This window comes from Leptinotarsa decemlineata, unplaced genomic scaffold (assembly GCF_025532065.1).
Source record: "Leptinotarsa decemlineata unplaced genomic scaffold, Ldec_3_MD MMD2_tig00004307_RagTag_RagTag, whole genome shotgun sequence".
Taxonomy (NCBI): Eukaryota; Metazoa; Arthropoda; class Insecta; order Coleoptera; family Chrysomelidae; genus Leptinotarsa; species Leptinotarsa decemlineata.
The window spans coordinates 6,352,023-6,373,229 of NW_027412606.1; the positions used below are offsets into that span (position 1 = coordinate 6,352,023).

Below are 21,207 nucleotides of genomic sequence, written 5' to 3' on the forward strand. Positions count from 1 at the left end.
GGAGTTCCTGCAAACAATTGATATATTTGGCCCCAGTGTGCAACGGTTGCATCTATGTAATTCGGCTTTGCCAACTGGCGTTGCCGATTGACAAACAGCGGCATATAGTGTGGACGTGCCTTAACTAATCACGTTGGTTTTACCTAGTGAATCACTTTGAAGGTTAGTATTTTGGTTTTGTATTGTTTTTAAGCAGATAGGTGCCTACTTTTTTCGAAACCGAAATCAATGGTTACATATTACCTTTTTTGAGTGAATTATATAACACGTTTATTCAACGAAAGTCATTTTTTTAATATTATTAATTATGAACTGAAGTGGAATAATGACAGAAAAAATGTGGGCATATAGTTTCTGAAACCATTCCAGATTTCTTTGGAAACCTTTTCCTGTAGTTTCAGAATGTGTGATTCTCGGAAATGAGAAATAATCAGAAGTAACCTCCATGATTTTCAAATGTTCTATTATTCATGACCACGTTCAATAATTCCATGGACAAGTCTGAGTACATTTATTACCCAAGTATTCAGTCGAAAAATACTCAAATACGAATAAAATGAATCGATAAAATAATTCCATCGATATTCAGGTTCGTTCAGAATATACAGACCATCGAGTTAGTTTCAATCGGGAAATATCTCAATACGGGTGTAATCGTTATCTAATCTGATATAACATATATCTTAATTATCGTGAAATATAACACCTGTCAGGTGAAAAAACATCATCCAGTTACACGTAAAACTAGTGACAGGTAAATGATTGCTCTGAAGTGATTTACTTTTTTTTAGTACATAGTGTGCAGTTAGTTCTATGGATGAATTCTCCTGAAGAATTTGATAGAAACAATAAAGAAATACCAGGTATGAACATTTCCATAGTTATGTGATACATTTGTTTAAAGGTGATTGACAATGATGAATGGTGAATTTCATTAGTTCGTATTTCCATTGTTTAATTTGATATCCCTGAAAAAAAATCAATAAAACTGAAATGAATAGCTGAAAATAACAATTATATTGAACAAAAAAACGGCAATAAAATTACAATGAAATAAAATATGTACAAGCAACATTTGAAAGTTGAACAATTGTAAAGAAATAAACATTGAAAGATTTCAAGCCAAGTTACTTCACAACGTTTCGATTGTTAGTATCCACAATCGTCTTCGGGTGATGACTGGATTTATGCCCCCCCCATGCCCCTCCCGGGTTGTGTGCCCAGGTCGCAAGCTCCCTCCTTACGGAATTGCTTCCGCAGGTTTGGACCTGGCGACCCTTTCCTTCCACCCCCGTTTCTTAAGGAAACGGTCCTCAATCCAGCTGCTGGCACTTCAGCAAGATTGATATCTAACCTCTTTTGGTTGGAAACCAGCCTTTAGGTGCTTTTATTTCCCTATCTAACTTCTCGGTTTAAATTTTATTTGGCTCTTGTTTGTCGCGGTATTCCTAATTGAATTTTTGCATGGGGGCCCCCAAAGCTAACGGCGGCCATAGTTGTGGATTTATGCCTTCAAGGGATGGCTATTTATAGGTCATTCGAGTGCTTTCACCAATCCCCTCTCTCCTCTATCCGCTTCATCTGTTTAGCAAGAGTTGGCGTTTTCCGCTTGATTATGGGTTCCCATATGTTGCGTATCTCTACGCTAGCTTGACTGAATTCGTTGTTGAACAACATATATGCAGCTCCTTTGAATTTCCTCCTAAACCAGTGTTCCTTCCTGTGGATGCTCTCAGCTTGGGACCACTTGGCATTAAGATAATGAGTCCAAACATGCTCTGCCATTCCTGATTTGCTGGTTTCTTCTCGCTGTATGTGTTTCTTATGCACGGCAATGCGAACTTTCAATGGCCTTTTAGTTTCATCGATGTAGGATTCTCCGCACTCGTAGGGTATCAGATAAATGCTATTCTTGGAATCGCAGTCCGCGTATTCCCGGATCTGAAGCAGGTTCTGATGTACTTGGCACAATTCTTCTTATTCTTTTCGACAATCCTCTGATGTTACTCAAAATAATTGTTATTTTCAGCTATTCATTTCAATTTTATTGACTCTTTCAGAAAATTCAAATGACTTCTCATCATATTAGACAATGGAAATCTGAACTAATGCAATTCAAGTATTAAAATATGCTGTTTCCATCATTCCATCATTTTTATATTTTGTTACAAAAGGAAGTAGCCGGTATCTGTTTTTTCGTTTGTTTCCATTACAATATGTTTTTTTTCGTTCCGTCTCTGTTTATAGACAGAAAGTTGTTTTTGAAGTACTTCACAAAAAACTGTGAGAGTCATTATAACGGTGAAATAGTATAAGAGATGGCAATGGAAATTGAAAATAATAAAACATTTATTTCATTCCAGCTAACAAGCGTTTAAATCAGAAGCCGCTTTCAATTCTCAATTGAAATTTTACACTAATGAAGGATGTGCCCTCCCTCCATTGAATAAATTGAAAAAAATTCGTTTCAATATCAAATTTTGCAAATATTTTCACCAGATTCCAATAAAAATTAAATTATATTCACTCAAAAAATATGGATTTTATATTAAAAACATATAATTTTGAATGTAAGCTATACATCTGTTTCAATCTGTTTTAAAATCTGTTTTTCCGTTATTCAGCTGTCACCCCCATACGAACGACAACTCTAAGAAGTTGAGAAACTTGTGCGAGCTAAGGACTAACGAGGTCTTACCTTTGTTACGATACAATTTTGCTTTGTTATAAATTAAACAATTTATTTATACTTTTAATAATCGGTTAGTTTATTCATTTCCACATGCGAATTTATATATATTTAAAACCTTTCTAACCCGCCTATGACACCGACTAGGTCGGTAAATAGGTTGTGTTCCTTTTTTTTCTCACACCCAAGGACATGAGGATAAGGACGGAAATTTTAGCGAAAAGATATTTTTCGATCGTGAATTGCAGAATGAGCTGATTGCCTGGTTGAATTATTTCGCTCGTTAACTACCTAGAAGGGATTTTCGAATTTTCAGCCAACTGTGGTTCCTTTTTGATATTGTGAAGTTTGGAGGGTAAATTTTCGTTATCTGGACACCCGGCGATTTTGAAAAAATTTTTGACTGTACTTACGTATTTTGATGCGTATATTACGAATCCGAAAGAAAAAAGCGGCGCTCTCCCTTATTTAAAAAGTTACGGCCCTTCAAAGTTCAGAAAAGGGCAACTTTTCAGCCTTCTTTTTCACTAAATAAACTATTTAAAAACACAAGCATTTATTCACTAGGTCACGAATGCTTCTCCTGGTGACATTATTCTATTTTTAGGTTAGTTACTAGTGACATTTCAGAAAAAAGCGGTTGGTATTTGTCGTCGCCTACTATTTCAAATTCGTAAACACCACCAAAAACCAATTTACGATCTAAAGAATGAAGGTAAAAAACATTTGAATTACTTCAGGAATATGGACTGCAACAGTCGTACCAACCATATAATTAACCTTAAAAACGTAAAATACAGTGATATGTAACCAAAAAGCAGCTCCGTACATTTTTTAACATTTTTGTAAGAAAAATGTTGATTATTGAAGTGAAAAGTGTTAAAGAAGGAGGAATAAGGTGTAAAGGTGACCTAGTGAATAAATGCTTGTGTTTTTAAATAGTTTATTTAGTGAAAAAGAAGGCTGAAAAGTTGCCCTTTTCTGAACTTTGAAGGGCCGTAACTTTTTAAATAAGGGAGAGCGCCGCTTTTTTCTTTCGGATTCGTAATCTACGCATCAAAATACGTAAGTACAGTCAAAAATTTTTTCAAAATCGCCGGGTGTCCAGATAACGAAAATTTACCATAGTCAGTATTTTCTCTCAATTCTCAAAGGACGATCTTTGTCTGTTTTGTGTTGGAAACACCCTCGATTATTAGGAGGTTAGTACAGTATTTTCATCAACCTTGTTCAACTCAGCTATGGAACTCTAATAAATTTTGTCCTTATTGTTCTTACCTTTTGATTACGATGTTGTCATGAGAATATTTTTCTTCAGGGTGTTAGAATATTCCTAAGAAAGGCGTATTTGCATCAGCTTGAATTTGGGAAATTGAAATCGATTGCCAGATCAGTCTCTTGAAGAAGTTTCCTGATCGTTACCTTCACTAATAATTACCACTGGGAATATTAACAGATTCCTACTACATCCGTATCCACCGATACTGCCGGATCAGTATTCATTCCCTGGCAGCTTACGAAAAAGGAGCACCCGAAAAGCAGCTAAGTTTAGACTAAGTTATTTGAATAAAGAACCCGGTGTTTATTTATTTCCTATAATAAAATGTACAAGTTACCTCATTGAGAGGAGTGGTGTAAGCTTTTACGTGACGTCACATATTAGCACATATTAGCGAATGTATTATGATAGTGGTAATCTAGCAATTGAAGTGAGTAATCGGCAAACAGAAGGGTCACTGTATTTCTTCTTTTTATTATTGTAATAAACTTCCTTAGTCATTGCAAATAGAATTATTACTTTTATGAGAAGTTAAATATTTCAATAGTGGGCTTCCCCAATAACTGGGCAGTTTTCCGATTTTCAACTGGCCAACAAAAATTGGTGGCGCTTCCCCATTTAGTTAAAAATCATTGTTTTTCTTTTGATTAGTTGCACCCACGACTTTGTGCAAACCACCGACCTAGTCGGGCATGTTAGTGGTGTTTTTGATTTTCGGCAACCCTATTGTAAATTTAATTATCTTGTTCAAAAACATCGCGTAGCACCTTTCAACGTGTGATTCCTAACACGGTTTCAGAATCATTCCAGCTTCAACCAGATACATTCTCTTGAGAAAAATATCTGGTCGAGGCGGGAATCGAACCCACGGCCTTCCGATCCTGAGTCGGGCGCACTACCACCGCGGCCAATTCCATAATGTCATTACCCAATAAAAAATCAATTGAAGCAGATACAATAACTGTTAACAATGTTTTTTTCACAGGACTAAAAGTCATTCATCTATTGATGTTTACACCACTCAGTTTTTTCAAAAAATCAATCTCAATGAATCTACTGAATACTACTATACATAGGAGTATAAGAATCAAAAATGTTAATTTCAGGCGAAATGGGGCCAGTTTAGAAGTTATTTGAAGAAAAAATTGTAAAAATTGATGATTTTTCTCAATTATGAAATCATTAGTAATAATAGTAACTGGCAGTAGAAAATATTGTGATTATAACGGGCAAATAAATTTAATTGGAAGTCGATTCAGTGTAAGAGTGATGTATTGGAGTGAACTTCTAAGGATGGAAAATGGTTTTTCACAATTTCCACCAAAACAACATGTGTGTGAAAAAAAATACGAATCCAGTACGATTTTTTTCATTGCAAAAGCCTCAGCTTCGCGACCTTGTTCGTCGTTAATATTTGAACATTCGAGACATTCGATATTGTGGATATGGAAGTCACAGAATATGGAAATTTTGGCACTTGGATGATTGATTTGAAAAAAGTCAATGGTATTTGCAAGAGAAGGGAATAGTGCCCTATATTGTGTAGCGCTTGGTGGTCGCAGCGTATGAATTCAGTGATCCGTGATATTATTTCGAACCATATAACATCAAAGTTTTGCATTTCCTCTTGTTGACAGGAGAAATCCCTTCTGAAAAAACAAAATATATTCCAAAGTTACGTCTGAATCGGGAGTGAAAATCATAGCCGAAATATAGAAAATTGACGGGGTTTCTGTGAGTGCAAAAATATGGGGACCATTTGTTTGCAGATGTTGGTGCACTGAGTTTATATTTGAATTGAGTCCTCTGGTGTTGCAAAAATCGATTTTGAAGTCGCTCGTGGACCTCTTAGTAAATACAGTTACCATGCCATTTTCCTGCGAACTGATGTTAGGAAGACCCTGCTGACTGTCAAAAAATAGTGGTTTTTCGAATAACTTCTGCAGAATGAGCCCTCGAACCAGCCCCCACCCGAAAATTCGATTGAGAAGATATTTCACCTCTGGAGTGCACCATCATTCAATTTTTCCTTTATATTTCCACCTCTGGAATATATTTCCAGAACCGGAAACAGCGGCACAGCAACGAAACGTTTGCCCGAAAGCAACTTCACGCTGCCTGAGCCGTTGCAATGGTATCTCACCGGGCAATGCCGGGTGGGACCAGCATCTATCACCTACTTGAATTTTGCATCACTATAATACACCTGTTGTTTGTAATTTTATGGCCTAAAACAACACAATTATAATGCTTCAGCCACCATATTCACCAGATTTGAACTCGTGTGACTTTTTCTGTTCAAAAGATTGAAGTGACTCATGAAAAAAACGGTGTTTTGCGACGATTGAGGAGATGAAATCTGAATCGCTGACAGAGCTCAAGGACATACCAAAAAGTGCTTGTCAGAACTGCTTCGTGGATTGGAAAAACTCTGACACAGGTGGGGGGACTCCTTTGAAGGTGAAAAAATAGAAATTGAATAATAAATAATATTTTTTGAGAAAAATTCAAATTCACTTTATTTTCTGAACGTACCTCAAAAACTAATAATTCTAGAAAGAAACAGTCGAAATGAAAGTATTTCCAGAGTTTGATGAGAATAGTAAGTGAATATTTTTTCGAAAGAATCTTCTTTTGAGGGCCAATTCATAGGAGTAAGCTTCGCTCACTTGTAAAATTCACTGTCTCTCTAGAACCTATCCGACCTAAATTGAATTGTTAGGTTAGGTTGAATTTGAAGTCGTATCTATTTTATGATGTTTTCTGTGGAGAAGTGGTTTTATTTCCCGTCTAAATAAATAAATTAATAACAATTTTTTGCAACAAAATTGAATATGAGTGCCTACATACGTAGTCACAATTCAAAATTTTATTAGAGTTTTAGTGATCTCCTGATGATGCTGCCTTGGTTTACCAAATGTTTATTAAACATGCTATAGTTATGGATGTTTCATCAGTTACTGATGAAGTTACTGTGTAGCGAAACGCATTTTGATGAAAATCATTGTGAAAATTATATGATTATCATTATGAAAAGTTTTGTTAACAATTAATACGGGCAGTTTTGAGATAGCTCTCAAATTGTTAGTCACAAACAACAGCAACAGTTTCACTATCTGAAGTGATTTGATAGCAGTATTGATTGGACACCCTCACAGGTATGGGTGTGTTATCACGGATTATATTGAATTGATAACTCTTGAGATAAATGCAAGTCCTAAATTAATTTTCTATTTATCTGTCACAATATTGACTTCAGCTAGTAACGTACCGAATAATGCACATAATTGCATAGTCCCTTCTCACTGTCAAACACCTACACTGATGTCTCAATAGTTGAGAAGCATAATTGATGAATTCTGCCACAAAAACCACCTGGTGTTTCATACAATAGATTGAAATGCATTGTTTTTGAGGTTAGTGTCTTTCTATAAAGTTTTAACTTAAATATCGATGTACAGAGTGGGCCAAATTAGACCCTTTCAAAGGGAAACTCCTTTTTTTCAAACTAGATAGATGAAAACTTATGGCTGTGTCTGAGAGTCAAATTTTATGACTAACTCGATAGTGATAGTGATAGCGATATTCATCAAAGTTTCTGAGTTACAGCATATTTTTCCAAAATGTGCATTTTCGAAAAGTTGCTATAATTTTTTTCCTGTCAATAATTTCTTGTTCCTATGAAAACATTTCTGAAGCACTTTTTAACGTCAAACTCAATGGCGTAAAAAACTCATTTTTTCAAATGTGATATCAATAGTTATTGATGGAAAACTTTTTTTTTAATGAGACCCCTGTATATTCCTGCTCATTTCAATAGGGCTTAAAATAACCTTTTCAAAAATATAGCACACATGATGTTTTTTCATGAAGACTTTGAAACGCACACTTTTAATAAATAGGCTTTGGACGATTGAACAGATTGAAATTGTTCAATAGTAGTTATCAAATGTTGAGAAAGCTTTCCACAGCAGTAATTGAAACGCAATTCCAATGAAACCGATAACAATTCATGCTATATTTACTACTGATGAATGAAACTTCAACAAGAATAATAATAATGAACAAACAATTAACTATATTTTTTCAGAGAAGGTGTTTGAAATGTCTACCCGCTTCTTCTACACTCAGGCGACACCTTTTCTGAACGTTTTTGACCGAATAAATTAGTTCAATAGGAGTGAGAGAAGCAAAACTTTGCATCACTGCCGCTTCCAATCTGTATCTCCCCAGAGGTAAAAGTCCATAGGCGTTAGGTCCGGTGACCTGGCCGGTCAAAGTTTGGGTCCTTGATTTGCTATCCAATTATTACCAAAATCAAAAAAGGATTCAATATTTTGCCACCATGGATCTTCATCAAGTAACGGCCGAGCCAATCAGAAAAAAATCAGCTCATTGTCGAAATGAGTGAAATTAGTCGTCAACTCATATTTATTTCTGTAGGGCATGCTTTCAATCCACATACTATATGAATCTACATAAAATCGAATGCTGAATACCACAGTGATGAGAGCACATTTTTCTAATCACTGATGAGATAAACTCATAGCTTCAATTGATTACTTTTTGGAAAACCTTGAGAAGATATCTCATTCGAAAGTACGTCAATAATGGGAATGGTTGTGCCATTCTGTCTTAATTATTTCGTCAATTTTTTGGATATAAAGTTACATTTTCCATTCATTTTAACATTTATTCTGTAATGTTTTGGCAACCTAAAAATGCTGAAACAATAAACTAAAGTGAAATATCCCCATCTTGGGATTGCTTGTGACACTGTTGGGGTTGGTTATGACATGCTCAACCAGCGTACAAGTCATTATCAGAATCGCAATGTTGACAGATAAAAAAAGGATCTTTTTCCATACATTCCTCAAGAGCACAGTTTTAACATCTAGTACATTGAATCCGTGCTATCCTTGAGTGTGTATTCAAGTACGGTTCTCCATAAACTAGAAGAAATGTGTTCGTTCCATCCTTCGGATGATATCGATTGTGGACACTAATTATCGAAACGTCGTGACGTAACTTGCTTTGGAATCTTTCAATTTTTATTTTTCATTTCTTGTTAATAATATTTTTGAATTTTTCAATTTTCAGCTCGTATTATTATTTCAATTTTTTTTGTTGTTGCTCGTATATTTGTAATTTCAGTTTCTTGTTCAATAAAATTGTTATTTTTCGGTTAATCTGTTCAATTTTCTACAGATTCTTTCAGGGATTTCAAATCAATTTATATTATATCAGACAATGGAAGTTCGAACTGATGAACTACACCACGAAACATTGTCAACCACCTCCAAACAATTTTTTCTGTAGTGCTTGTATTTTGTCGTTAAAAAGACTATGATAACTCTTCAGCTATTTCTAATGATATCTTATCAATAAATAACACAAATTCATGAACCGCTTTGGTATTACTCGACTTTTCCGAAGCACTGGAAACGATCGATCAGGAATTACTTTGTACCAAATTATTGTAATACGTGTTCAATATTCAATCAGTGATGTAGAGTTATTTCTTTAGACGGCAAGTGGATCATATTCATCTAGTCTAGATGTGTTCTCAGGAGTTCCTCAGAGATCTACTTCAGGCCCATCGTTTTTCATTACATACACTGCAGATATTTTGAATGGGATGGAAAGTTGTAAAGTGCAGGCTCAAGCAGACGATACATAGTTGTATCTGAATTTCAGTTTGAAGAGCTCAGATTCAGCTATGAAAATCATCGATAATGAACTCAAAATGGTGAAAAATCAGGTCACTGTCTGAAACTGAATTCGAAAAAATCTGAAATAGTGTTCCTTGTTTATGAAAATAATAGAAATATTTTGAAAAATAGTATGGTTATTCACATAGACAACAAAACTTGAAGAGTGAGTGACGTAGCTGATAACTTGGAACTCACCATACCGGGTGTCAACGAATCTATTAGACAAGTCATAATTTCTAGACTATTAGGAGAATTGAAATGAGATTTGGTATAGTTGAATGGTATGTGGAGAGGAGAGTTTTCACATATTTTTCACTTTCCGGTCACTTCCGGTTTCAGCGGAAATGGCTCCGGTTCTGAATTTTTAAATGGAACACCCTGTATATTGAAACATTTTTGGATTTCTGAGACAATTCTGGATCAGAAACTGATATTTCCGGAAGTTTTTCAGCCTACTTGATTTTTTCAGAGTCACTTTTAAAATTGCATCTAGGTGTCCATGATCGGACGTAAACTAATCTATGGACCTCAGGTGATATCAGAAAATTGCAATAGCGGAGTTTTAGTGACTAGTGTGTTGAATATGAATGAGACAAGTTTACAAAATAACATTTTCGTGTCTAACTATTATTTTTCAAATGGCGACCATTTTTTGACAAGCAATTTCCGAAAAAAGGATTTTTTGACGAATCTAACGTTACTAATTTATTTGCGATTGGATCAACAAATTTAACAAATTTAACTAATAATTTCAGCGATGCACTTAGATTTTTTGCAATATCCTAAGTTCTTGAAAATTCCACTATAGTAAATTTTCAAAGTGCATCCCTCCTTGTTCAAGACACATTTCAGCTCGTTCAATTGTTTCTCTCAACACGTTTTGTAACATTTGAGGCGATATACTTCTAAATGCCTGTTGAATCCTTTCTTCTAAGATTTCGAGAGTGGCTGGGGCTGTTGCATAGTAGACCCTTTCTTTTACATATCCCCAAATGAAGAAATCTAACACAGTCAGATCCGGTGAGCGGGCAGGCCACCGTACTGGACCGTTGGTTGCAATAACTCTATTATTAAAATGCTCTATTAAAAAATCAAGTACGTCTCTGCTATTATGGGGTGGTGCTCCATCTTGCTGGAAGTAAATTTGCCGTAAAACTTCTAAAGGCATATCATTAAGATGATCCTCGATTTCATTTTGAAGAAAACCCAAGTATCTAACCCCTGTTAACTGACCTTGAAACAATATTGGACCAATTATTCTGTTTCCAACGATACCAGCCCAGACATTGACGCCAAACCTTTCTTGAAAATTGCCCTCTCTCATTGCATGTTGATTTTGTTGGGCCCAGTACCGGCAATTCTGCTTATTAAACATGCCATTATTTGTAAACCGTGATTCGTCGGAAAATAGAATGAAGTTGATAAAATTTGGGTTAACTCTATGATTTTGAAGCAACCAATCACAAAATACTACTCTTCTATTGCCGTCGTCAGCATACAAATGTTGATGTAACTGATATTTAAATGCTCGATATCCGTGCTTTTTCAGTATTTTTCTTGCTGATTCGTGACTTATCTGCATTTCTCTACTAATTTCTCTTAAAGAAACCGTTTTGTCAACTTCTACCATAGCAAGAACGTTAATCTCAGTCTCCTCATTTATGACAAACCTCTGTTCTGCGTCTCGATTTCCCTCTTGCCTAAAACGACTCTCAACATAGGGAAAATACTGATGAGATGGGTGTTGCCGATTGGGATATCTCTGAGCATACAACTCATCAGCTTTCCTTGAATTTCTGTGGCATTCTCCAAACAATAACAGCATATCCACTTTTTCACTTTGAGTATACATTATTTCGACGAAAAATTAAACTAAAATTAACGAAAATCAAGAGAAACTTCTACTTTCTGCTCATAAAGCTTATGTCACTGTCATAATCTAGATGAGCGTTTTGTTCTCCAAAGTGGACTTGATGGAAATAACCGCAAAATATTATGCATCATTCCTATCCATGGCACCCTTGACAAAAGTAAATGAATTTGTATCGAGTATTTTCCTCAGTAATATTTAATTTATGTTCTTATTTGTAATCCAATCGCAAATGAATTAGTATCGTTAGATTTGTCAAAAAATTTTTTTTTCGGAAAGTGCTTGTCAAAAAATGGTCGCCATTTGAAAAATAATAGTTAGACACGAAAATGTTATTTTGTAAACTTGTCTCATTCATATTCAACACACTAGTCACTAAAACTCCGCTATTGCAATTTTCTGATATCACCTGAGGTCCATAGATTAGTTTACGTCCGATCATGGCCACCTAGATGCAATTTTAAAAGTGACTCTGAAAAAATCAAGTAGGCTGAAAAACTTCCGGAAATGTCAGTTTCTGATCCAGAATTGTCTCAGAAATCCAAAAATGTTACAATATACAGGGTGTTCCATTTAAAAATTCAGAACCGGAGCCATTTCCGCTGAAACCGGAAGTGACCGGAAAGTGAAAAATATGTGAAAACTCTCCTCTCCACATACCATTTATCTGTACCAAATCTCGTTTTGATACACCTAATAGTCTAGAAGTTATGACTTGTCTAATAGATTCGTTGACACCCGGTATATTATGATAAACGTTTCTCCTTCACCAAATATTCTGATAAACGTTTCTCCCAGTACATCAAAAGTCTGCTAGGTAAAGATTTTGGTTCACTTAAGCTCATTTGGAGTTTATAGCATATCCTTAATTTCAAATTGGAACGTATGCTATGTAAGCCACTTGTTTTGAGGCACTTCAATTATTGTGACTTCATTCACGATCCATGCTTGATGATCGTTGATAAAATGCAAGTTCAAAAGGTACAAAATAGTTATTGTAGACGCATTCTTGGGATGAGGAAATATAATCCTATTTCTCACAAATTCATTGAATGTAAGTGGCTCAATATGAAAAGTAAAAGACAACTTCACTCAACTCAATTCGTTGAAAAAAATTTGAGTAATCCTAACCCACCAGGCCTGATACGTTGTTTCACTCCTCCATCTTGAATCCGTCCGATAAATATCAAAAACAAGGCTACCTCCACCATGCCTCCTCATGGAACAGCAATTTTCACAAATTAACCGTTCAGAATTAAAACTCCTCTCATAAATATGCAATTTTAATCACTGAAACAATGTTACGCGACAAATCATATAACTTTTCATATTTATGTAGATGTACTGATCAAAAGATGTGGTGCTAGACTAACACACAGAGTGTACCGAGAACCCACGCAGACGGAAGTACCTGCACACACTATCGAACCACCATCCTAGTCAAAAGAGAGAAGTCATATCCAATCTTCAAATGACCTTGAGCTTGAGTGTACCCGAGATCAACAAAGCCATGAAACTGAAGAGTTTCACAGCTCAAAAAGAGGAGAAGGCTCACATGGCGTATCTAACTTATATCCCTAGGGTCACGGAGATAACTGGAAAACTCTTGGGAAAGCGCAACATCCAAATCGGATCCACTATCAGCAGCAGGAGTTTATCGCTTACCGTGCACTTGTGAGAAGGTATACATCGAAATCACCAAAAGATTCATGAGAATAAGGCTGAAGGAGCATGAAAGAAACTGCAGAAATCCACAAACACACAGATGATTTCAACAGAAAAGAAGAAGCTGTGAACCCCAATTTACCTAAGCCAGACACAGGTATTATCAGACCAAACTACCTGAGGAGTCAACTTAAATACGCTTTACCTAGCCGTAATATCCAGTCATTGGAGATATTAACTCAGGATGTATAAACCTCTGAGGAAGCTAGCCACTCGCGACAGCGAAACGTCAGGAAGAAATTCTAAAAATCCTCGGCCTTCAAACCCGGAAAATGGTGACACTGAACTGTACTTTTATTATTTATAATTATTTTATCCTAAAACATTTGTTTTGAATAATCTGACATCATTAACTCCCTAACGGGTTATCGAAATCCAAAAAGTGAAGACTATCATATACGGTTTGTTCTGGTTTTTCGAAATTCAGGTTCTAGGACGTCAAGATCATGCGCAGTTGATATAGCGCGTTCTGGTCTATTGAGGATAAGTTCAGATTGATGAATCTTTTGTTCTAGTTTCGACTGTGAAATGATCCTAAACTGTCTTGAACTGTCCCGAATCGTTCGTGCTTTTGAGGCTGAACTGTTGAGAACTGATCCCGTTGCTCATGCGCATTCATGTGGAAATTTGTTTGGGCTATTTTCTAGGATGTTTTTTCATTTTTTTGATTCAAATAGTTGATGGTTGAACTGTCTACAAGGATTTTTTGTTTGTACGCATCATATTTTGCGTAGTTTCCAAACAGTTTCAGATGATAGAACCAGAACAAACCTATAGATAATTGAAATATCTTTAATACACACAAGGCTCCTCTTTTCAATTATAAAAAAATTTGATTTTTTATCATAATTCATTCTTACAGAAATTTAATTCGACTCTAATATTTTACCACGTTAGAAATTTGAGAGGTGAGTCTATTCACGTCCACATTGAATGACTCTTAAACCAATTCCAAAAATCTCGAGGACATGGTATTTTACTGAAATTCGAAGAAACTACAAGCACGGAATAATTATTTTTCATTCTGTTTTATATTTGTTACAGAAACCCAACATGTACTTGAATTTCGTTTAATGAAGAACACTTGCAAACACAGACATGAAAAAAAAAGAAAGTTTTTCTGCAAGTGAAGAGAAGATCGTTAATTACCAACCGAGTCTCCACCGAACTCATCGTCACAGTCTTCAGCAAAATCGAACAGAAACAGATTTACCTCCAGCCGATTTCAGACACACACAATCACATCGGTATCACTCCGAAGGTAAACGAAAACCTATAAAAACTGTTATACTTCCCTCCATACCTTCAGCAATATCTGAGAACTCAGAAGAAGAAGTGATTGTAGACGAAAAGTCTCAGAAAGTGATGGCCAAGGTGGAAAATGGGAGTAGATCCAGCAAGACATCAACCAATAATAAATCATCATTGGCATTTGATAACCTTGCCTATGACTCTAATTTGGATAAAAGAAGTATCGGAAGTAGAGCGGGATCTTCAAGGCAGCCTAGTTTACAAAGTTTGGAGTAAGTTTCGTTAGCTATTAATGGATATTGATTGATTTCCTCTATTGTTGAAATATGAACTACTATACTATATAATTCCAAAATAGTAGATACTGAATTCTTAGAAATGACTGACATTTTTGCCTTAACCTGTCTCTTGCAGAGGCGTACGGAAACTATACTAAACAGATGGGGAAATATTAATATAAAAAAAAAAAACTTAAAAAAAAGAAGCTTCAATTTACGCCAAAAAAGGTAAATCAGACATTGAAATTACATTGAACCTATTCATTTTCCAATTACTATATGAAATTCAATTGTAAATGATGATATTTAAATTCGATTAAATGATAATATTTAGCCTCAGTGTTGCACGATGTAAATTTGAGTTATTTTTTCCTTTAAAATTTTCACTATCAAGTTATAACGTCATTTCACAATTTGTATGTTATAAAAACTTGTCGAGAAATTTAAGCACTCGTATTACTCAGTTTGAACTTAGCTTTTTTTTAATTGGAATCAAGTTACTTAACTTACTAGTTGATCTACGCAGTAAAGTAACTTGGTTTGAAATATTTTTCAATTTCAATTCCTTTTTTTAATTGTTTTGGTTATTTTTATTTTCATTTTCATTTATTTTTACTCTGTTATCATTTTCATCGTTTATCTTTATTGTTATTTCATATCACGTTTAGGGGAGAGGAGGGTAATTGTACGCATCTAAGCAATACTTGTCATAAATCAAATGTTTTTGTTGGTAAAAACTGCAGATTTGCCATACTCGTTCATTCATATGTTCCCTTCAACATAGTCATCTCAAATTTTATACAAAATAAAAGGGGTTGGTATAGAACAGATAAAGCCAAGTTTTGTGGTTTGCGTACCGTTACCCTTCACAGCGGTTAATGATACACATTTTGTCGGGCAATGATACGGAAATAAAAACTGTTTGAAAAACTCGTGTTCATTGAGAATTGTTAGAAAATATCATAAATTTGAAAAAAGTAAACTTATTCGTAATTAAAACTTAATAAAAACGAAAACTTAAAACATATTTTAGATATTTAACAAAAACATTAAACTTATTTTAGAAACTAAATTAAAATTTGCCAACGAGGTCCCTTTTTGCAAAGAATATTTTACTGCAAAAGTCGCATTCATAGTCAGTGGCAAAGTCCTGCCCACTGCATTCAGCATGTACTCACTTCCCGCAGGTAACACATTTCTACCAAATTTCCCCATCTTTTCCGAAATCTTCACATAGCAAGCATTGTTTGAATCCACATACATGTCATCCAGTTCATCATCATCAACAAGATTTTTCTCGTCAATTTCGTTGTCCTCGGAAGTATCAGAATCTAGTTCCATATTCCTTTAATTCATTGTTTTTTGCGTGATGGCACTTTTGCTTTGATATTTTTACCCTTTCCTTCTCGAGCAAAATTTATTTCATTCCTTCTTTGTTACTTCTCCTCGAGAACTAATTTCATTGGTGTAGCTGTTAATATTTCTGACTTTCCCTTGGTACATTTTCTAGTTTTTCCTTTTCCAGTATATGACGGTAATGATGAGAGTACTGCAATGCCGACTTCGTATTTTGCTAAAGCACTTATCACTTTTGAATTTCGTTTAGGACAGGATTGAGGTATAATTGGAACGTTGGATTTCTGGAGTCCAAATCATCAGATACAGTAGGCAAATATTGACTAGCAGCATCAAAATCCTCTTTGGTAAATTTATCTGGATTAAATGGGTGGATTCCAGATGAGTTGAAACCTGATATAGCTTTTTCCATTGTCGCAATTCCAACGTAGGCATTTTCAAATATTTCTGCCAAATCTGGGAAAGTTATTTTCTCTTGCTTGTCAGTTTTTGAAAAATAATCGCACTCCTTATTGAAAGCGCATTTGAATGGGCCGAAAAACGAAGTATCGAGAGGTTGTAAGCGGTGGGAGATATGTGGCGGTATTGACATGTCAATTCCGTTATCTTGGCAATAGTTATGAATCGGAATGGCTATATGGCTATAATGGTTGTCGAGCACCAGGAGAACACGGTTTGCTTCAGTTGAATTTACATGTAATTTAAAATACTGTAACCAATAAAGCAAACATTTTTCGTCGCTCCAGCAATTATCGTTAACTGCATAAATTCCCTCTAGTGGCCCATTTTTCGTCAATGTAGAAGACATTTTCTAACAAAGATGCCAAATTGGAAAAAAAGTTTTAATGGATTCTTCATTCAACTGTCTATTGACACTTGTTCTTTCAGGTTTTCTTAGGCTGAGTTGTGGGTTTCTCTCAAGAAATAGTCGCAGCCAATCCTTGCCTGCTTCTTGGCGAGTTTTATCAAAATCGTGTCGTATGCCATTGGCTTCTGCATATTGGAACGCGAGTTTTCGTAACTCTACCGGAGTCAATCCATGAAACAATTTAGCTAGTTTAAGAACGTGACTTGCCATTTGAGTTTCAACCTCAGCTGAGAAGATAGAGGGTCTTCCTAGTTTTGGACCAGATCTGTTGTTGTTGTTTCTGTGGGCTCTCAGTATTGCCTCGTGAATGTTAAATGATCTGGAAACCTCTCGAACCTCAGAATCTATTGCCTAGAGAGCTTTCTGTAGAGTCTTCTCGGTCCAACCAGCGATATTTGTTTTTCTCACGTACTTGTTAGGCATCTGAAACAATAATATGGGCAGCTGAAACACATGTACTGATGGTTTCGATATTATGCGGGTAATGGTACGCCAATGAGGGTAATCGTACGCAACCGCGTATCATTACCCGATTTACGCCATTTGTCTTATGAGCTATTTGAACAAATTATTGGTCGATATGGCCACGAAATATATACGGCATTTGGTCCAGTAGGGGCCAGTTTATTCATGAAAAAGAAATAGAACAACTTTGAAATGAAAATGTAATACTAACCTTTACTTGAATCACGCACAAATGCTATAACAAAAATGCCAAAAACTAAAAATGGTCTATATCTAACGAACAAAAGCGTAGAACTGAAATGTACCGCAACAGTGTTGTTGAAATACGTGTGTGTCACGAGTCTATCCAATTAGCACCGACATTCAACGAACACTTGGTCATACAGGGACATGGGTACCATTTCCCGCTGCGTGTGATTCCCCGCCTCTCCCCTAATTGCTCAACCCTGCGTCCGAAATGTGGACTTTTGTAACATTTGGAGACACGTGGGTTGTGTGAGACCCCAATATGATTTTTCTCTTGAAATTATTATTTTTTTTTGAATTCTGACATAGATGTTGTGAGAATTCTATACTGTAATATCTCTTTCTGCCATGAAATAATTTTATTTTTACCAAAACGAGCAAAAAATCGTTATATTCCGTCTTTACCAAAACAAAAAAAATACAGATTGATTCGAAGAAGTCTTCTGCACATAAAACGACTAAATAAATATCAAATTGCTGGTTCAAACAGATAATAAAACATCATAAGCTGAAAAACTACTAGATTTAGTTTTCTTTGAATGCACACGATTTTGGAACTTATAGAGACACGTGGGGTTTCGTGCATCCCAGTCGCTTTATAATAGGTCTGATTCAAAGATACGTCAAACGACGACTGATTTGAGATGTGAATATGAGAGTGGAGGCTATATGACGCTGGGACGCCAATTTCGAAAAGTTATATGGAATTTTCTACGGCTGGGGTATGTCACACCCCACATGTCGGACGCAGGGTTAATATAATTGATAATTCAGCTATGTATTTTAATTTTATCTGCTCTTTCAGAGATTTCAAATCATACAAGAACTAGCAAAATTCACCACTGAACATTGTCAATCACTTTCGAACATATGTTTTATATTACTATTACTATAGCACCGTGACTCATCACTATTGCATTATTTGTCTAACGAAATAACGTTAAACGTACTCACTGGTCCCAAGACTCCTTATTTGAAACACGCCTCGCTAAACACATTCTTTTTTTATTAATTATTCTTTTATACAGTGTCATCCCCAAAGTATGCACCATATGGGAAACTTATTTATTAAGGGTTTTTTGACAAAAAGTTATTCTTGATAAAAGTTTGTGCATCCCTTGAAACTGAACATGCACAAACAAAATACAGTACAACACACGTAATATACGAGGAGCCTTCAAATATTTGATTTTGTGACAGAAGTAAAGTACTATTGTTTTGAGAAATCTCGGGAAATGTTATTTGAAAAAGTTGTTCAGCATTGAAAAATACATCTCGATTTGAAGTCATGGCCATCTAAGCGAAGATTTATTTTTTTACCCATTTTTTTTAATGGGGACTACGGAAAACAAATTTTAGCTAAAACGATAACTGACGTTTCATTTTGGAAGCCTGTAATAGTACAAATTACCACCTAGCCACGGTCAATTTTTTTTGAAAGTGAATTAATTTTCAAAGTTTTCATTTTTATTTTTGGTTATCACCAAAAATTGCTCAAAATTATACAGTTATAACAAAAACTCGATATACAATAATATCATATCACAAAACATCAAAATAAAATATATATTTCTGAACAAACTCATTGATTTTCTGGAAATGTTCTTGTCCAAAATAAGTGTTTTAAGTTGAATCTCCAGAAAATCAATGAGTTTGTTCCGAAATGCCTATTTTATTTTGATGTTTTATGATTCAATATCATCGAATGTTAAGTTCTTGTTATAATATTGTATAATTTTTAGTCATTTTCGGTATTGACAAAAAATAAAAATAACTTCGCACCAAAAACTATGAAAATTAATTTACTTTTCAAAACAATTGACCGTAGTTAATACCATAGTTGTGTAATTTGTAATATTACAGGCTTTTAAAATGAACCATCGTATACAGGATGCTGTCTATTTATCGTTTTAGCAAAAATTTGTTTTTCGTAGTACCCATTTAAAAAAATGAGTAAGTAAATAAAAATTCACTTAGATGGCCATGACTTCAAATCTGAATGTATTTTTCAATGCTGAATAACTTTTCCAAATAACATTTTTCGAAATTTTTCAAAATAAGAGTAGTTTTCACAAAATTAAATATTTGAAGGGTCCTCGTATATAACGTGTGTTGTACTGTATTTGGTTGATGCATGTTTAGTTGTAGGAGATGCACAAACTTTTATCAGAAATAATATTTTGTCGAAAAACCCTTAATAAATAAGTTTCCCATATGGTGCATACTTTGGGGATGGCACTGTACATACCAGACTCAATGATGGAAATGGTATATTCGTTCACCTTTTTTCTACATTACTCTTCAACAAATGATATATTTCTAGGGTAGTTCGAGAGCAATACTGCTGTTGCGCCAGAAAAACAAAATGCGAACGAAGACTGCTGATTGCTGTGGCTATTATGAGTATAATAATAATAGTGCTGATTATAGTTCTGGTAGTGGTAGCAACAACAAACAACGAACAAGGGTTGAAATTTGGACTCAACTTGTGAAATATGTGATTGTGAAAATGTGATTGTAAAGAATGAAAATAGTAATGAGAACAATATTGGCAAAATGAGAAATGTGTATGAAAAAGACATCAGGGGACTGACTTCTTTATATATTTTCATCATTTTGAAAATTCATATATATATATATATATATATATATATATATATATATATATATATATATATATATATATATATATATATATATATGAATATCAATGAGATGAGATATATCAATGAGATGAGGGATGATTGAAAACCAAAATTGACATAGGGAGGGAAAAATGATATGCTTTTGTAACACTAGATATCTAAGACTGAAAATTTCGTTCGACTTTGGATATTCAGATATATGCTGATTTGAATGATGATCAGCACAGGACCTGAAACAATTGTTCTAAGGTATTTAGAGTAGTTTTTTGTAGTATCTTTTGAAGTCTAGTAAGATTTTGTATACGGTAGGTAGAAGGATATTGATTGATTTTTCAAGTATAAATCAGAATAATTGGATAAAGTACATTGCCTACAGTTGTTGGAATAATATGATTATCAATCATTTCTTTCTTCTCATTCACTTCGCTCTGCTCCTAATTAGTTTCTACTATTTGACATTGCGATAAGATATATCATCATATTCGGAAATCAAATCGATTCGAAAAATAGAAAATAACAATTGAAAAATATAAATCGTTCAGTGAAGAACTTGTGACTCTATAGCTTTCTCAAAAGTTGTTTTTCAAAAGTTACAGTCGATGTTTCTCTTTCGAAAGCCTTCACATCGGAAGGTTCTCGAACCCTTTTTTTATACATCAACGACAAATTGACCTTTGCTGACGACATCACATTTGTCACTTCTTTCCATTCTTATATCAAATGTTACCTATCAATGCTTCGACATAGAAAGATTACACAAGTCTGCAAAAAAAAGCTGTCTGGATTTTTTCAACTGATTTCTATGTATTTAGGTATTCTGG

At 34.7% G+C, this 21,207-nt stretch overlaps 1 protein-coding gene across 2 annotated transcripts; it reads left to right on the top strand.

Annotated features, from left to right (window-relative positions):
* Window positions 1-697: 697 nt before the first annotated feature.
* Window positions 698-20,305, top strand: LOC141483882 (uncharacterized). Of its 2 annotated transcripts, none has more exons than XM_074178867.1 (3): window positions 698-863; window positions 14,322-14,800; window positions 20,065-20,305. In XM_074178867.1, the coding sequence occupies exons 2-3, from the start codon at window positions 14,376-14,378 to the stop codon at window positions 20,231-20,233; spliced, it is 594 nt and encodes a 197-aa protein (XP_074034968.1). In that variant the 5' UTR covers window positions 698-863; window positions 14,322-14,375; the 3' UTR covers window positions 20,234-20,305. The 2 variants fall into 2 exon arrangements, with proteins under 2 accessions (XP_074034968.1, XP_074034969.1); XM_074178868.1 differs by lacking the exon at window positions 698-863 and adding an exon at window positions 7,223-7,384.
* The last annotated feature ends 902 nt before the right edge of the window (window positions 20,306-21,207 follow it).